Here is an 18,788-nt window from a genome sequence, read left to right as displayed (position 1 = left end):
TTGTAAAGTAACAAATCGGCTGTCGGGGATGCCTAAATTTCTTTCTTGTACAGGCTAATTCTTTTTAGTGGTTGCCATTGTAGAAGTACTAACAATACACATGAAACCTGCCGTTGTGGCATAGTGGCTATGGTGTTGCTCTACTAAGCCTCAGGGTTCGGAATCAAATGTTGGCCACGGCAGCTGCATTTTGATTGGGTCGAAATGCAACAACGCCCACATACTGTGCATTGGGTGAGCATTAATGAACCGCAGCAGTCAAAACTAATCCCCACTACGGCATGCCATGTAATCAAATAGTGACTTTGGCTTGTAGAACCCCAGAATTAATTCACATAAGAGATAGGAATTCAGCCAGGGCATAATCAATCCATTGTTATACAGGTAATTTAATAGTAGAGGTGATTGTTGTAGAGGCATTCGACTTTATTCATCCAATGTTATGACCATGTATGGGAAACATCATACCAAGCGTGTGTTAATGAAGGGCGAGCTGGTGAAACATGACAGGCTGATGGCTCACTTGCAGGGAGCAGCCCATCTTTTCCACGAAAGCGCACGTGTTCCACATCGACCCCAAGACGAAGCGGTCCTGGATACCAGCCAGCAGCCAGGCGGTGAGCGTCAGCTTCTTCTATGACTCAAGTCGCAACCTGTATCGCATCATCAGTGTTGAGGGCACCAAGGCGGTAATCAACTCCACCATAACGCCCAACATGACCTTCACCAAGACCTCCCAGAAATTCGGCCAGTGGTCTGACATCCGAGCCAACACTGTTTATGGCCTTGGCTTTGGCTCGGAGCCTGACCTGAATAAGGTGAGCAGGACCAGGTCCATTTCAGACTGTTGCCTTATAAATGTCAGATGTGTGTGGTACAGGCTGCTTGTAAATGTGGCAGCCTTTTTGTTATGCAAGTGCTGCATTTACTCATTTCTAAGCAAAATGTTTGTACACAGTGCTATGAACATTGCTGTAAACTTGGCTAGCCCTATACAATAAAACTTGAGGTTCTGTTGAACCCCAAAAAGCCGTTTACCTGAGCCATCATCATCATGCCCCTTAATTGCAGTGCAAGGGCATCTCCCAGAAATGCCTTGCCTTATTAAATGCCTTGCCTTATTTAAAGGGCCCCTAAGCAACCCCGAGGTCTTAAAATTTGTTATATAGTGGCAGTTGTGTACAAGTCTACAATGAACATGCAGCCACTAGAATTTTTGAAATTGGTCCCATAATAGCAGTTACAGGTGTTTGATGACCAGAATGTAGCCATCGCTCATTTCTCCCTCTACTCCTCAAGTGAAACGTAGATACTACATCATTACCACTGTCACATTCACACTTATTTTTTTCTTATTTCAAGACACCGTCAACTTCCAGTTACCACGACTCCGTGTTTTTTGGCTACCCACTGTTGCTCCTGTGCCGCCTGTGCTCCTACAAAGCAGTGCCGTGATGGATCCTGTGTTGTGGACAATGTGTGATTACTGCTTGTTTTCTTTGCAATACATTGTTAGAGGCCCGACAACCGACTGCACAAAGAGGAAAGAGAAAGTGCAAGCAAAAAGACAAAGGAGGCCTGCTACCCACCGGTGCTTTGCAAGTCCTGCAACATGATACTGTACCACCATGTTTCATATAAACATGCCATTGTTGTATGCAGGTTGTACATCACCGATGCCTCAGAGAAAAATGAAAGCTGAAGCTTGCATCAATGCAAAAAAGTACTTGCGTTCTGTAAAGTACTTGCATTGTGTGTTCATTTTTTCTTTTTCTTTTCTCAAGCTTGTAAATGCATACTTGAAAAACGAGAGGTGGCTCTGCGAATAGCAAACCAGGAAATGCAACATGTGTACGGACAAACAAGCAACACGAAGATGAAGAGCAGGGGTGCAACTCCATCAACTGCAAGGTGTGCTAGCAGATGAACCGGAAGTCATAGGTTCTCGTTGGTTTACCAATCGACAGTGTTTATCCTGTTGATGTGACCTGGTGCACCCTGTTGACATTGCCATGTGCGCAGCGGCACCTGAAAAGCCAGGAGAAGAGCACGGGATTATTTTTTAAATTTGATGTCGCATCATAGCGAGAGGATTGTCACTGCATTCTGTACTCGATGCGCATTTATTTGAAATGTGTAAAAAATATATGAGAGTTGTTTAGGGACCGTTTAACAAAGTGGTGAGGAAAAATATGGTTAAAAAACAGGTCACAGGAAACCTGTTGTGTTCAGAATGCTTCAAAATTTATTCAAGTATTGCTACACTAATTGCATTACCATGCCTGTTTGAGACAGAATTTCCTTTCACTAAATTGCCTCTGTTGCAGGGTCTTAGCTTAAAGGGCCCCTCACAAGGTCGGGCCATATTGAGCTGACAAGTGCAAAGCATACAATGCACGCTAACGATCGTGTTTGCAAAGAATTGCATCGCTACGCGCAGCGGAAAGATCTGGTATTTCAATCCGAACACCGTTTTCCCTTCTCCTTGCGGCCGCTGCGCTCCACGATGGACGGTGACGTACTCGCGTCCCTGCGCCTACGTACTCAGGTCCACAGTGTGACGTCGCTTGTGTTGACACGTGACTTCGAGAATTATTCAAAGCACCATCTGTTATTTGTGTGATCTGTTGCTTGAATTAACGAATTGAAGTTTAGAGAAATAATAAAACACACAAATGGAATGTCTGCGTGTTTTTTATTTGACTTCGCACCACAGCAAGAGAGGTGTACTTCCACTTCATCTGCTTGTTCGCACGGTCATGCAATCACGTGTGCAGGTACCGAAACTATGCCATTTTCTACCGTGTTACAGTGCGTGATTACGCTCTGCGATCCACTTGTTCTGCCTCAGTGTTCATTTAGCACTGAATTATACCGCTAGTCGTGTCCTTGTGCACAGCGTGCAAAATCGTGCGCTGCGTGAAACCAGACAATAACAACTCGTGCGCTGCGCCTAAAAAAAAAAACATGAAGAGAAAAGAAAAATGAAGGCGGGGCCCATGACGTATGCGTCACACGATCCTCGAGGTCCGGTATGGGAGAACGCAGGGAAGGAATTTCACTTGCGGAGGCTAGACGAGGCGAGTGGAGAGAGTGTCTCGCTATACAGTGGAGCTCGCCTCCTGAAATAGGGTTCGCGGCATTGAAGTATTTCTATCGGCTATTAATGAGCCGATTTGAAAAATTTTTGCGACAGAACACACCCTAGTGGACACGTAGCAACTTTCAGCATATAACCAAAATTTGCTATGGGGCATGGTGAGGGGCCCTTTAACAAGGTCAGCATTGGTTCTACCAAATGGTGCCAACTGCTGCAAGTGGTGGCAACTGCAAGTACAGTCGAAACCGGCTGTATCGAACTCGCAAAAATGCCTATCAGTTCAATATAGAGCATAATCAGATATAAGCCTGCGAATAATTGGATGTCATAAAAGCACATACCATTTGTAAAATCACTTTATTGATGAAACTAGCTTAGTTTCGCATGGAATAGTCCTGCATTTTCTTCTGCTTGGACAATTTCGCTGCCTGCAACGCACGCACTCCTCCACATTGTCTAAGGAGTTGGAGCAGCTGAGGGCGCAACCTTCCGCATTCGCACAGAAGCACCGGACTAGTGCGAGTGCACCAATCACTTCGGAGGATGTGGGCAAAGGACCGTCGTTGCTTTCCTCATTGTGTCCACTTTCACTTGTGCTCGGTACAATGTCGGCAATGTAGTCTTTGTTTTCCGGTTCTCCCATGGTCGCGACCCCATCATTTGCACTCGCAAACTTGTCCACTGTTGATTCGTCAACAGCTTCTGGAAATTCTGACGGCTCGTTCCAAACTTCGGCAACACCCGCAACGACTTCGTCGTATTCATCAGAATTTAGTCACCACCAAGCACGCGGAAGCTGGCACGGCTGAATCAATTTCAGATGAACCACTCTTACATGGCCATGCATGCGCGTCGGGCGCCACGGGCACCGGGTCGCGAGTTTGGCCTAGTAGCCCTAATATCCCCCTTATTCTTCAAGATCGTGCTGAGAGTGCTCCTCGAAATCTTGCACGCTGCGAGGACATCCGACTTCTCATCGTGTACGACCCAATTTATGATTTGGAGCTTCATGACGAAAGGTGAATTTTGTCGCTTAATTACGGAAACACTGCGGGAGAAAGGCCACAAGGAGCACACGCAGTGAACCAGAAAAGCAGCAAGACAACTCGCACTTTCACCATCTTGCACGACGAGGGCACAAGAGCCTCTGATTGGCTGTCTGAGCAAGCGCTGCGGGCGAGCCAGGATCACTTTTTGCAGGGGGATGTCGACGGCTTGTACGAGGCAGCGCGGTCACGGTAGGGAGAGCGGTTGGATCGAGCCGCGCCGCCGGGTTTCTTCACCACCGCAAAGTAAAGCCAACTTCTGAGGGCACTTTTCCGTTGCTTGATGTTCGATATGTCGGGAGTCGCTGCTATTTTTGTTCAATGTAAGCGTAATTTGTGCTATATATACTCATTGTAACTATACCGTGTCCAGAAATTGTTCGATATATAGAATAATTCGATGTAAATGGGTTTGATATAGTCGAGTTTGACTTGTGCCAACAGCCGAGTTGAAGCTGTATCTTCTCAGTGCAAACTTAGCCCGTAATTTCTGATTGTGCACACATGCGAAAATGTTTTTTCACTCGCATATATATATATATATATAATGTTATGTTATTTACGTGAATGTTTGAAGTGGTTTTGATTTAATAAAGACATCAAGTTAACAAAATTATTCTTGGGTCCTATCGACTTTGTTAAATTCATGGACTTTCCTGTGTGGTGCCATAATCTTGTGCGAGGCATTGAAGTTCTGGTTCATCTGCAGAGTCATCATTGTCTGAGCTCAGTGGAAAACTTATCACTTTCGTTCTTGGAGCAAAACTCTGTGCAGCTCTCTTGACCTGACCAGTCATCTTAAAACACATTCCCATGTGCAGAGCGGACGTATTTCTCACTTGGGCACAAGGGCTACTGCTAAATAAACAAAAGTGACACAGTGACAACAGTAACATAGACTATTGTCACCACGTCATGTAAGTGACTCAAAGTGGAAGCACTTCATCATCATCAGCCTATTTTTATGTTCAATGTAGGACAAAGGCCTCTCCCTGTGATCTCCAATTACCCTGGCTTGCGCTAGCTCATTCCAACTTGCACCTGCAAATTTCCTGATTTCATCACCCCATCTAATTTTCTGCCGTCCTCAAGTGTGCTTCCCTTTTCTTGGCACCTATTCTGTAATTCTAATAGTCCACCGATTATCCAACAGATGCATTACATGGCCTGCTCAGCTTCGTTTTTTTCTCCTAATGTCAACTAGAATATTGGCTATCCCTGTTTGCTCTCTGATCCACACCGCTCTCTTCCTGTCTGTTAAAGGGCCCCAGAATCACTTTTTATCGAAGTGGAGAAAGGCATTTGAAGGGAAAATAGGCTATTTCAGAAATACTTTGCTGCAAAAAGTACTTCAATGCGTTCAAAAGAAGCGGGATTATTGGCAATCAAACACGGCCTCCGCCATTCTCCCATTCCTTGTTCAATGCCTTGCACTGCGAAGGTTACGGTGCAGTGGTGCGTGGCCACAACGCTCCACCTTCTAAATGTCATCGTGGCGTGCGGTTAAAATTTCATTTTGAATGTTAACGTAGACCCCTTTGGTGCCTACGACTTGCTAAACATAAGCCAAACGCGGTTGTCCTCAGCCAGTCGCTGTGCACTTACCAGTGGACTTGTGGCGCCACCCCGCAGCGGCCGTGGTATCTACGCTGTGTAGCCGACTGCAGCATGATGTCAGCTGTCGGCCAATAGCAGTCGTCTAAGGGAATGGCAAAATAGTGCATCCGAGGACAAAATAGTGTGTCTAGAAGAGAGTCAGGACAGGGCCTTCGGTTGAAAAAAGAGCATTTGAGAGAAAGGTGACTTCGCGATCTGCTTGCGAGCTCCACACACCATGTACGACTACGAAACTTGGCTGAGATGTTCACAGCAGCATATGCTACCCATGGACTATGTTATTTCACCAAGCCTGAGAGGTGGTTCAGGGCCCCTTTATTGTTACACCTAACATTTTTCGTTCCATCGCTCTTTGTGCGGTCCTTAACTTATTCTCGAGCTTCTTTGTTAACCTCAAAGTTTCTGCCCCATATCTTAGCATCGGTAGAATATAATGATTGTAGACTTTTATTTTCAATGGCAATGGTATGCTCCCAGTCAGGATTTGGTAATGCCTGCAATATGCACTCCAACCCATTTTTATTCTTATGTAGATTTCCTTCTCATGATCAGGGTCCCCTGTGAGTAATTGACCTAGATAAATGTACTCCTCTACAGACTCTAGAGGCTGTTTGGTGATCCTGAATTCTTGTTCTCTTGCCAGGCTATTGAACATTATGTGTGTCTCTGCACATTAACCTTCAGCCCCACTCTTACTTTCTCAGTTAAGGTTCTCAATCAATTGTAATTTGTCCCCAGTGTTGCTGAACAGGACAATGTCATCTGCAAACTGAAGGTTGCTGAGATAATTGACGTACATCCTCACTCCTAAGCCTTCCCATTCTAATAGCTTGAGTACTTATTTAAGCATAGTGAAAAACATTGGAGAGATTGTCTCCTTGCCTTATTCTTATACATAGATATACTTATCGGCACTTTATTGTGAGGTAGTTTTGCTTATGACAAGTGTTGTTGTCAACTATTTTTTTACTGCTTCCTTGACATTTGCAGTTGTCATTGGTACAAAAAGGTTTTGACAACCCCGTCAAACTGCCTCTAGCTTGTGCATTTGTATGTCACAATATTTTTATTTTTTTCTTGTCGTCCTTTATGCTTGTGATCTAATGTAATGGGCCAAGCAGTCGGCTAGGCTAACTTCTCCAGATCCTATTGAAACAACCTTGCTCTTTCTCTACAAGTGAAATGGTGGCTCTGACTTGCAAAACTGTCACAGCAGTAGTTATGAGATTCCTGTATGTGTATGTGCAGTTCATCGAGAAGTTCCAGGAGGTGAAAGAGGCGACCCGGCTGGCTGCCCAGAAGGCTGGCAACAACGGTGTGGCGGCCGTGCGGCCCCCCGAGGGAGGGGAGGCTGGCGGGGGGGACCCCACGGCGCTTCACGGTGGTGGCAGCCCCAAGCACCAGCAGGCAGCAGCCAAGGCGTCGCTGCCCCAGACAACGGCCGAAGCGCAGCTGCGCTATGAAAACGATAGGCTCAAACTTGCGCTGGCACAGAGCTCGGCAAACGCCAAGAAGTGGGAGGTGGAGCTTCAGACGCTCAAGAACAACAACGGCCGGCTCACATGCGCCTTGCAGGAGAGCACGGCCAATGTAGAGGAGTGGAAGCGGCAACTGCAAGCGCTCAAGGAGGAGAATGCCACCATTCGTGGCCGTATGCTGGATCTGGAGGCTGGCAGTGCCCCCGATGCCCAGGAGCTTCGCCGGGAGCTAGCCACATTGCGCAGCCGTGCTGAGCTTCTAGATCGAGAGCACAAGCAGAAGGACAAAGTGAGCATGTTCTCTGTTTTTCTAGCAGCTGCATCACCCGCCGTGGTGGCTGCTGTGACAATCTGCTGCTGAGCATGAAGTGGCGGGCTTGATTTCCAGTAAGTGTAATTATGTTTCAATGGTTGCAGAATGCAAGAAATGCTTGTTTGTTGCACTTTGAGTGCGTGTTAAGAATCTCTGGTATCCCATGCCGTGCACTATGGTAACTATAATAGCCCTTGTGTTGCTTTGGGATGTAAATCTCCATCAATGTAGGTGCTTCGATACAAGATAATACTTATGGTGTAGTCAAATACTATGGATATACAGTATATGCTGATCCTCTACTCCTTTTTTATTTGCTACTTTGCATGATAATTCTAGGAAAAAAATTTGAAAGCTTGCAATTAGGTGTCCATCTTGCCTTACAGAAAACTTGTGCTAGGGGAGTGCTAGGATCATAGTGCACAACCAGTACTGCAGGCTCATTGTAGCTGGACAAAGTGATTTTGTGTAACGTGGGCAAATATTGTGCCTAGGAAAGCACAATATTAGCTACTTGTCTTTTTATGACTTACCTACCACTTGTTTATGCTAGTGCACTAGTTTGCAATCGCTAGTTGTAGAAGGGATGCATTGCATGCTGAGCAGTAATCGCAAGGAGTTTTTTCTTGTTTGTGCTATGGGTGTCCAATGTGTGTAGAGCTTTGATGCTTACTACTGGTACTACTGGCCACAGCTGAACAATAAAGTTCACATCTAGATTGAATCAAAGGGTCAAAGGCATAATTGAACTTAGGTTATCCATAAGCACACCACTACTAGGTACCGGTTGGTTGGGCCAGCATAACTTTGTATGAGGATGACATAAAAGAAAGGAACAAGAACACCGTTGACTATCAACAGGCCAAACCAGTCGACATGCACCAACTCTGGATGATGTATATTTGTTGAGATGAGGATATTTAGGTATCATTTGTTTTCTATAAGGGTGGTAAAGATGGTAGCGCTTAGAAGTGTCTTGAGGTCTAATCTAGTCGGCGTTTACGGGCAACGGCATTTCTTGCATGTTCGTGGTGTGGTTTTGAAGGTGATTGTCGACATCCGTAACCGCTTGGTAGCGCTGCCGCAGCTGATACTATTTTTATGCGTTTGCTCACCCTTGAACATGTATGGGGGCTGGTGATCGATGCTGCCGGAGCTCAAACAATGCAGTTTTGCCACATATGTACTCACCGTTGCGTCAGATGTACTTGAGTGTGACACCTGGTAGCCTCCAGGTGTCATGAATAGCCTCCAGGGCTATTCATGCTGTGCAGCAGAACAGGCCTTGTGTGCTTGCCATCACTGTCGTTGCTTCATCCTTTGAGTGAAACTGTAATTCATAAATGACTGCACATTTATGGACTCATGAATTGTATTCATGAATGTGATTTGCATCCATGATTGTGCAATAAAGCTGGCACTGCTTCTTGGAACACGCATTTCACTTTCGTGTTATGACCAATTCCTCTGAAAAAGGAATATTATTGTTCTAATGTTCTCAGAGCTTCTGCTGGTCCAGGCAGCAACAGCAGTGGTGAAGAGTGATCTGAATCTCATATATCTGTGTCCATTTGCAGGAGTTGGAGGCACTGAAGCGAAAGTTGGAGGACCAAACGCCAGGCAAAGCAGATGAGAGGCTGAAGGTCAGTGCCTGTTTCCCTCAACTCATCCTCTTATTTATTTATTTATTTATTTATTTATTTATTTATTTATTTATTTATTGATACCGCAATCCCTTTTCTGATGATTTTAGCAGAATTATTTACAAAATTCAACAGTGAACAGGGCTTTTCTTTTTTTGTAATGGTCATGAAGACTGTTTTGTTAAAGTTAAGGGGACACTAAAGGTTACTATGAAGTCAAGTTAAAGTGATAAAGCAATGCTCTAGAACGTCTAAGGCGTCAATATAATCGCGAAAAGAGCTCTAGTAACCGAGAAATTAAGGTAAATGCATGACACGATTTGAGACTTCCCAGCGACATTTCGGTACTAGGCCGATGACGAAGGCACTCCTAATCATAATTTATGTCACTAGTACTCAACTACTCGTATTAAAAATATAATTTCATTAGGTTGTAAGGCAGAAGAAAATGCTACTTGTCTACTTCTGTTTGATTCTAAGAAAAATAAAATTTTGACGTTACCCTTCAGTAGTATGGGTGGTCGAAAAGTTTCGTTTTCGCTCGACTCTTCACGCTCGACTCTGCGCCGTGTGCGCTTTGGAGTTTCAGTTGTTTCGTTATCGCGTTGGGCTGCGCTGGTTCCGGTGGCTCGCGAAACTTGCATTTGGAACAAGCAGGGAGAATGCCACGTCCATGTGATGTCGTGGGATGTGTTAATGGTCTGCGGAACTTGGCCAAGGGCAGTTGCAGCAGCGAATCCAACGTTACTTATCACTGTGTGCCAACGAGTGAACCTCTCCGTTCGAAGTGGTTAAGTGTCGTACCTCTGCCACAGCGAGTTGGCAAAGAGCCGAAAAATTGCGTAGTGTGCTCGCTGCACTTCCGCCAGAGGATTACGAGTTCAACGCCGACTTACTTAAGTCGTGTGGAGTGCCTTTCAAAGCAATGCTTTCCCGTAGCACTGTTCCGTCGGTCTTGCCTGCATTCTCCGAAGCGCAAGAACAACTGCATGTCAAAGACGGGGCGGTGAGTGCGGCATTTGATTTTCACGAAGGAAAAGCTACAAATGTGCGAATATGTACAGCCATGACCTACAGTTGCCGTCGTAGTAGTATGCAACGACGCCGGCAGCGCGAGCCCTCAACAGCAGGTCACGTTCATCAGTGCTTAAATCGCTGAAGTCGAGCCCAGCATCGCGAGCCAATGTGTGGTCAGGGTCGTCCATTGCAATGAGCGTCAAAGTTGGCGTCATAAAATAAAGAACCAGCTTATCGTCGCGCGCTTTGCCTTCCGCTAGCCACCACAGTTCCGCTTTCGCACTGGTGTTAGCTCTGTCTTGGCTCTGTTTCTGGCCGCGCTATTGCATTTTGCGCAAAAAAGCCGTAGCGTCGTCTGCGGGCGCCGTTTTACTCTCCGACGGCGCAACGTCACTATGAGACCATGACGTCATAACTCCTCGATCGGAGGGCGGCAATTTGAACTGCGCTAGAGGTACGTGGATGCTTCAGAACGCATTTTCTCTTAAAATAAGTCTCTTCTTCGCATGGAACAAGCGTTTCGAGGTTTCTGGGATGGTATTTCAACAGTCCATGTTGACTTAATACAGTGGAACCCCGTTCATACGTTTTTCACCGGACCGGGGAAAAAAATTGTAACAGCCGGGAAAACGCAACAGTGAGGAAAGCTCCGAAAATGAATGAAAAAAGTGCAGCTTCAACAATAGACAATTTATTTCCTCAGAGTGCGCTTAGGACTTAAAAAAGTCTAGAATGGTGGCTTGCCGTTTCTTTCGCTCGCTAGAAATCGCCACACGTTTCTCAATACCCTGGAATGCCGCATTGCTGTCAGCGTCGCTGTGAGGTGCGACGTACCTGCGGAGGAGGTCCAGAGCCGCGACGGCTTCTCCAAAGCTAGGATTTGGCAACTCCCCGCCATCATGCGGCTCGTGCTCCTTGTCGTCACCGCACCACGGCAATGGCAACGGACAAACGAATATCCGCGGGAAGTTTTGCCCTCTTTGGCGTAATCATGCTAACGTGCTAACGATTGTTTAGTATTGCTGCGGAGCGCGCGCGTCCGAGCAGCCCGGTTGCGCGCAGCGCGGCGTGGTAGAAACGTAAACAAGAGAGGAGAGCAGGCCCAATAGGCGGAGCAACGCCACGAGCAACGCCAACTTCCGCTTTCACTTTAGCTTCACAAAGAGTGACTTCAGGGCCTCTCCTGAGTTTCCTTCCTCCGTGAGTCGACCCGTCCAACAACCATGCGGTGACCGTAATCACAGTGATGATAGTGAGATCATTTTTCACGAATGGCCACTTAGTGGCGGCCTCTCGAACTGGCGTGCGACTTCTTACAGCCAGTTCCATAGCCAAGCCCGGCCAAGCCCAGCCAAAACTCGTCAAAAGCCAAAATGGCGGTTGGAGCGCATTGTCTACTTTAGCCCAGGCGGGTTCGGGGTGCTAAGTTGCGACGTATCATGCGGGAACGTTTTCACAGCTACAACGTAACAGCAGGGTTCCTTATACATTGGATCCTATGGAAGCTATGCCGGGACCGGATGAAAACGATGTAGCAGCCAGGAAAACGCAGCAGTGAGGAACGTAACAGCGGGGTTCTACTGTATTAACCTTTAGTGTCCCTTTAATGGACGTTTGCCAGGCTTCACACCAATCACAAACTTTCTGAAAGGCGTCATTTAGTATTAGTGGATTGGCAGAATTTTTTATAGTGGAGCACAGTACACAGTCATCAGCAAACAGTTTTATATTAGCAGGGATATCGCGTACAATGTCGTGAATACCGTATTTATTCGAATCTAGGCCGATAGTTTTTTTCATATAATCATATTCCAAACTCTAGGGTCGGCTTAGATTCGAGGATTAAAAAAAACGCGCCAGTTTTTCATTGAAACTGCTAAATATGGTGCATAGCTAGCGCCATCTAGAAAAGTCAATATAGCAGCCGCTACTATACGTGCCAGTAGCCAACCATACACAAGCGAGGTCGCCATTTTGACCTGTGTCGTGTCAGCAGTATCGGTATGCGGCGTGGTGTTATTGCGATGGCACCAAGCAGGAGATGCCACTACAGTGCCGCTTTCAAGCGAAAAGTTGATAGACGCAGAGGCATCGTCGAACCTTCAAGCCGGGCGGGACTTCGGAGTCGATGAGAAAAACGTCTGTCGTTGGAGGGGACAACGACAGCAGCTTCTTGCATGCGCCGCAACAAGGATGGCATTTAGCGGACCAAAGAAAGGCCGTCACCACGAAGTGGAGACAGTTTTGGCCAACTTTGTTTGGTAGCTGCAGCATGGGACGACATCCCAGGTACTTTGATTGTGCGCACCTTTAAAAAGTGCAGCATATCTAATGCACTTGACGGTACCGAAGATAATGCACTGTTTGAAGGTGACAGTGACAAGGAACACAGCGATGAGTCTAGCAGCGACGATGACGTTGAATGAGCTCTGCACGTTCAGATTCAGTAAATGCTGTTGGCATTTTGTGAACGCTGTCCTCGCTTTCTTTGTTCGGTCTACATTTGAGGTAATATATATATATTTTTTTGTTGGCTTCGGACTTTAGGGGGTCGGCTTAGAATCAGGGTCGGCCTAGATTCGAGTAAATACGGTAAATATTAAAAATAGTAACGGCCCATGCACTGAGCCTTGTGGGACTCCAGAGTCAACTGGTTGTTGGCTTTCCGGGTGATCTTTGTAAACTACATATCACTGCCTATTGCTAAGATAAGCGTTCAGCCAAGTTACAAGTTGTCTGTTCTGTAGTGTTTTTTCAAGCTTAAAGAGCAATTTTTTATGCGACACCTTGTCGAAAGCCTTTTCAATGTCCATAAAAAATGCATCAATTTGGTATCCTTTATTTATTGAGTTTGCAAAATTATGCACAGTTTCCACAAGCTGCATGCAAGTTGAAAACCTTCTGAATCCATGCTGGTATTCAGTTAGTATTTTATGTTTTTCAAGAAACTCGGGTATGTGGTTATGAATGATACATTCAAGTAGTTTGCAAACTGTAGCTGTTATTGAGGTTGGTTTATAATGAGCAATGCATTTATTTCCACTTCTATGAAGGAATTCTAACCTGGCAATTCTCCAATCACTCGGCACTTGTCCTTCTAGCAATTGCTTTGAAAATAAAACGTGGGGGTACTACATTTTCAAAAAAACGAATTTGGAATGTTGTCTGGTTCATACGATTTGTTAATGTCAAGATTGAGCAGCGTATTGAAAATACCCTGTTCACCTATGACTACATCTTCAATAGGTGGTAGAGAGATCAAAACTAGGCACAACACTATTATCATGCTTAAATACCTATTTAAGATGCTCATTAAATGCACTATCTATCTTATTGTCATCATCTACTAGTGCGCCGGCTATATCAAACACTTCACCATGTTTAGATATGGGGGAGATTGGCCTCCGAAATTTCTCAGGTGATGCCGAAATAAAGTTGGGCAGTGATGTTCTGTAATAACGCTGTTTGTCTTGGTCACTATGGTTCTTTATTTGAGAAGAAATAGCAGAAATCATTTCCTTCTGTGATACTTGGTCTGAAAATGACTGTTTTTTCCTCTGTAATCTTTTTAATCTCCGTTCTAGTTGTAGCGTCTCCGGAGAAATCCAGGGGGTTTTTTTTTTTTGCCCCTTTTTAGTTCTGCGTGGGACGAAACGATCTATACATTCACTTATGAGGCTTTTAAAACAATCCCAATTCAATCCCAATCCCAAAGTTCAACCAGCAGCAATTTTTCATTTGCTTGTGGCAGCAATTTTCACATCATCATCGCTGTTCAAGAAATCTAAATAATTGTGACAGGAGATCTGTAATAGAGACACAATTGGCTCGAGAAAAGTCAGGGAAAATAGACATTTGGCATCTTTCAGTTAGAGAAATGTTAGATAGGGTAAGTAACACTGCATGATGGTTGGATATACCAGAAATAATTTTGCATTTGTAGTTAGCATTAATAGCTCCACTAAGAAAGAATAAATCAAGAACCGACTTAGAGGTATATTGTATTCTTGTAAAGTTGTCTACAACTTGTAGCGAATCAAATGTAAATGCGATATCCAACATAGCTTCTCCAGATTTGTCATTAGGATCTTTAAGCGAAAGAGTAGACCAGTCTACATTTGGCAGATTAAAATCGCTTGCCAGGACAACAAGATCACCAGGCTTCACATATGGGCTCAGGTAGTTAGTAAGGCCTTCTAGTACATTAAGAGAAGAAACAGGGGGTCTATACATGGCTCCAATAACATACCTGACCTTGGCATAATAGGCCTTTCAAAACACACATTCAATGTTAGGTGCTTCCAGCATGGTGATTATGTGGGTAGAGTCCTTGACAATCATGCATACTCCACCGCCTTTGCCTTCACGATATTTTCTGTATGCACTGTATTTATTCGGGACAAATTCACTGTCTTAAATTGCGAGGTTCAACCAGGTTTCTGTCAAGATAGAAATAACTGGATTATAAGAAAACAACAGAGCCTCGAAGTCGGTCACCTTATTCACTATACTTCTAGAATTTACGTTGAGTACTTTCAGTGAGGGCCGGTCATATGTAGTCATATGTCTACTGAGGAAAGGATTAAAAGCACGCTTGAGCTCCTTATTTGTTTTAAAAATTTGACAGAAAAGTGCAGTAAGGCATAAAAAGAACTAACTGCGTGCTCAAATGCCTTTGTTCTCTGTTAATTGAAGCAGTGTTGCTAATAGCACAATGTAGATAGACAGCATAGCCGTCAACTGGTGTAATCCGAGTGTTTATTCTGGGCATGCATGGAAGTGGGGGAGGGGATGCTAGTTCTAACAGGATAGCTATCAAGCATTCAGCATTTGATTATGATTTTGTTGTCGAGAAGGTCAAGTAGTGATTGACTATGCACAAAATGATTTGTATGAAGGAGAATAACTTACGTATTGAAGATCAATCTGGCTTTCAATATCACCGATCATGCTAGACCTAGCTGTTTCGGACTTGTCAAGGATATCCCCCATGCGCTTCATATGTCTAACTGCATAGATGGGATATTTATCTACCTATCAGCTCAAGTACCCACACTGTGCCACCTCTTCATGCATCTTGACAACACCAGCCACCAAGTGGAAACCTCTGTGTCTACTACTAATCTGGCTATATGTCTAAAAACTGCTTCCAACCTACAATTTTGACCAAGTAGGAAGCTTGGCAATGTATTTAGACCCTTGTTGTAAAATAGTTCAGTACCACCAGGATACTTCAATGGCAAACTGGATTAAACACCTGGCTTTACGAGGAGCAAGAAAAATGTCAGTGCCAAGGAACACAGATATGTTTGCAACTATGAAAGCTTCTGATGAGGTTACTTTCACATGAGCACTGTGGAAAGATTTTGATAATTTCATCAACCAGCAGCAATTTTTCATTTGCTTGTGGCAGAAATTTTCACTGCCACAAGCACAGGTTGAAAGATATGTGCATGATGCAATTTTGGGCCAAAAAGATTCATGGGAGTGGCGGTGTAAGCATAGTGGCAACTGTTGGCTTGATTTGCGAAGAGATACCTGTTGATACCAGACACTTTTTTCGATGTGTGAAGGAACTGTTACATGCAGGAAAATGTCGTTGCTCCCTGAGCATGTCAAGCAGCTCTCCTTCCTTCATGTCAACATTAAATAACTGCAGTTATGAAACTATAAGGCAGAAATGTTGTACTAGAGAAGTTTGCTCACCACAAAGCATAATTTGGTTTTATGTTATTTGCAGCATAATAAAGTCGCTTCTTTTATTGCGATAGCAATTATATGGATACTCCAGGCACATTTCTGCCATCGCCATGAGGTTCTGTATGAGTGAAAGCGTGGGAGGGTGAGCCGGTGAACGCGGCTCAACCTCACGTGCGCTAGCGAGGAACACGGCCCAGATGCGTGCCCTCTCCTGTGGCGCGCGAGGCAGAAGGGTCAGGCAAAAAAGGAGGGGCGTTCCTTTCTGGTGACTGCTAGGGTGCCTTGATGTCCTCCTCAACCGCCGCTCTGTACAGAGTAGAGACAACTAGACAACCAAAAAGCAGATTTGGTGCAGCAGCAAGCACTTTTGGCGCAGGGTCCAACGCACGTGTGCTTACCATATACCATACAGATATTAACTGATATAGTCCATATGTTGTGGAGACGGGTTTGCGCAAGGCTTACCCTGCAAGCGAAGTCAGGAAAGGACGCAAAGCTCCTCCACACCGCGACGCACAAAGGGCGCTATGGCCGTGTTCGTCAATACAGCGCAGAAAAGGCACCACAGACAAATTGTCAACAAACGCGCGTTTATTCACCCAGGATGCAACAAAGTGCAACAGTCAAGGCATGTGGGAAAGGCTCACTGCAACACCGATCGAGTACGCGCACCTGCACTCAACATGACGTCATTGAAAATACTCATGTCATGCCATGCACATTAGGGAATTTTCGAATAGGGGTCGGCCAGAAAAAAGAAAAGTGTCAGTGTCGCAGCGCATGCTCAAGACACGAATACTGTTTTGCGTTTGTGTCGCCGGCGCTATTTTGCCGACATAGCGCATCGACACAAACTCGATGCAAAAGTTTTGCATCAACGTAATTGTATTGTATACGTTATTTATGTTAAATAAATTTTCAAACTAACATGGCAGCACCCATCATAGTGGCTGTTCTTGCCTTGTGCCACATTCGCTAATACCATTCCTAAAGGGCCTGTCACCAGGCCCCATTGCAAATTTTGGTTATACACTGGAAGTTGTTACGTGTCCTCTAGGGAGCGTTCTGCCACAAAAATTTTTCAAATCTGCTCATTAATAGCTAAGATAGAAATATTTCCGTGTCGCAAACTCATGATTTCAGGAGGTGAGCTCCTCTGCCAAGCGAGACACTCTCTCCACTTGCCCCTTCTAGCCTCTGCAAGCCGAATTCCTTCCCTCTGTTCTCCCATACTAGACATCGAGGATCACGTGGCATACGTCACGGCCCTGCCTTCATTTTTTTTTTTTCCTCGCTTTTTTGCAGTGCGGCGCATTTCCGCTGACGGCATTGCGCGTAAGGTGTTGTGATTGTCTTGTTTTGTCCAGCGCATGATTTTGCACGTGTGCACGAGGACACCTGACTAGCACTATAAGTCAGTGCTACATGAATACTCAGGCAGACAGAAGCGGATCACAGAGCATGATCCCGCTCTGGAACACGTTAGAAAATGACATGGTTTCGATGTCTGCGCGTGCGAGTGCATGAAGTGGGAACAAGCAGACAAAACGGGAGTACAACTCTCTTGCTGTGGTGCAAAGTAAAAAAAAAGAAAAAAAAACATGCAGACATTCAGTTTGTGTGTTTTATTATTTCTCTAAGCTTTAGTTCGTCTATTCAAGCAACATATTACACAAATAACAGATGTTGTCTTAAATAATTCTCAAAGTCGCATGTCGCCTCGAGCGACGTCACTGTGCAAACACATGTACATAGGAGCACTAGCATGTGTACGTCATCCTCCGGCTTGGAGCATGGCGGCTATGAGGAGAAGGGAAAACGGCATTCGGTTTGAAATTACAGACCTTTCCGCGGTGCATAGCAATGTAATACTTTGCAGACATGATTGTTATCGTGCAGTGTATGCTCTGCGCTTGTCAGCTCAAAATGGCCAGACCTGGTGAGGGGCCCTTTAACTATGCACCACATGCGATTCTGATCACAGCGACTCTTTTGCAAAGCCCCGCTGTCACCCATAAACGTAGAAAAAGTTTAGTTTTAGTCCTAGAATGTGACATCCTCCTTCGCCAAACTCCGTGGAACCAGGTGGGCTTAGATGAACACCAAAATAAAGCACCAGCCAAACGGTACAGCAGCACTACATTGCATGTCTGTCAGAGAAAAATGCACAAATTACAAACCGGATAACTCCAACGGGCCCACAGAGTTTCTTATTATACAGTAACATACTCTTTGGACGGGCTTCTGCTTCCTTCTATGATGGTGATGATAGCACTATTGGATTTGATTTCTGTTTTGTTAGCTGCGAAGCATCGATGGGAGAAGGATTTAGCTTCTATTCATGCTTTGGTGCAGTCTCAGCGAAATTTTCTGCTAAAATGTTTTGGCACAGGATGGCGCAGACTTGATCTCGGCGCAGTTTGGTGCAATTGGTGCAGCTGTTCCGCCACTGCTTGGTCTCCTCAGACAGCGCCTATACCTTGCAAATAGTGAAAATAGAAAAGCCAGACTTTAAGCATATATCTTTTTAAAAGGCTGTTGCTAGAATATGTATCCATCATTTGATATCCTCACCATGGTAATCGAACCCACATGATTGAATCAGTACAAAACAATGCAGCAAAATTAATCAGGTCATGTTACTTGTGTTATCAGTTTGTCTGCATTGGGAGATGGGCCTTTGTAGTCGCTTTCAGTGCACAGAAAATACCAATTTATCATTTGTTCTCACCTTCTATCACATCAAATCACCGTACTTCTGAGTGCATAGATTACTCTCTCAATTTAAAACAAATATTTGCTTGAACAAATAGGTTCTGAAGCTCCCCCTTTGCATTGCCAATAAAAAAAAACTAAATTTATTACTAGCAAACA

General features: G+C 44.9%; 1 protein-coding gene across 5 annotated transcripts in view; it reads left to right on the top strand.

Moving 5' to 3' along the window:
• homer (protein) overlaps positions 1–18,788 on the top strand; it is an 81,821-nt gene that overhangs the window by 13,154 nt on the left and 49,879 nt on the right. For 4 of the 5 annotated variants that reach the window (XM_055065641.2, XM_055065639.2, XM_055065638.2 and 1 more), the window contains 3 exons: positions 530–818; positions 7,012–7,530; positions 9,132–9,197. In XM_055065641.2, the coding sequence (XP_054921616.1) occupies positions 530–818; positions 7,012–7,530; positions 9,132–9,197 (874 nt within the window). Of the gene's footprint in view, positions 1–529; positions 819–7,011; positions 7,531–9,131; positions 9,198–15,255; positions 15,370–18,788 lie in introns of those variants that run through there. The other variant, XM_055065640.2, reaches the window with a different exon arrangement.

Source organism: Dermacentor andersoni, chromosome 3 (genome assembly GCF_023375885.2).
Source record: "Dermacentor andersoni chromosome 3, qqDerAnde1_hic_scaffold, whole genome shotgun sequence".
Taxonomy (NCBI): Eukaryota; Metazoa; Arthropoda; class Arachnida; order Ixodida; family Ixodidae; genus Dermacentor; species Dermacentor andersoni.
This window is presented reverse-complemented; position numbering and strand designations above follow the sequence as displayed.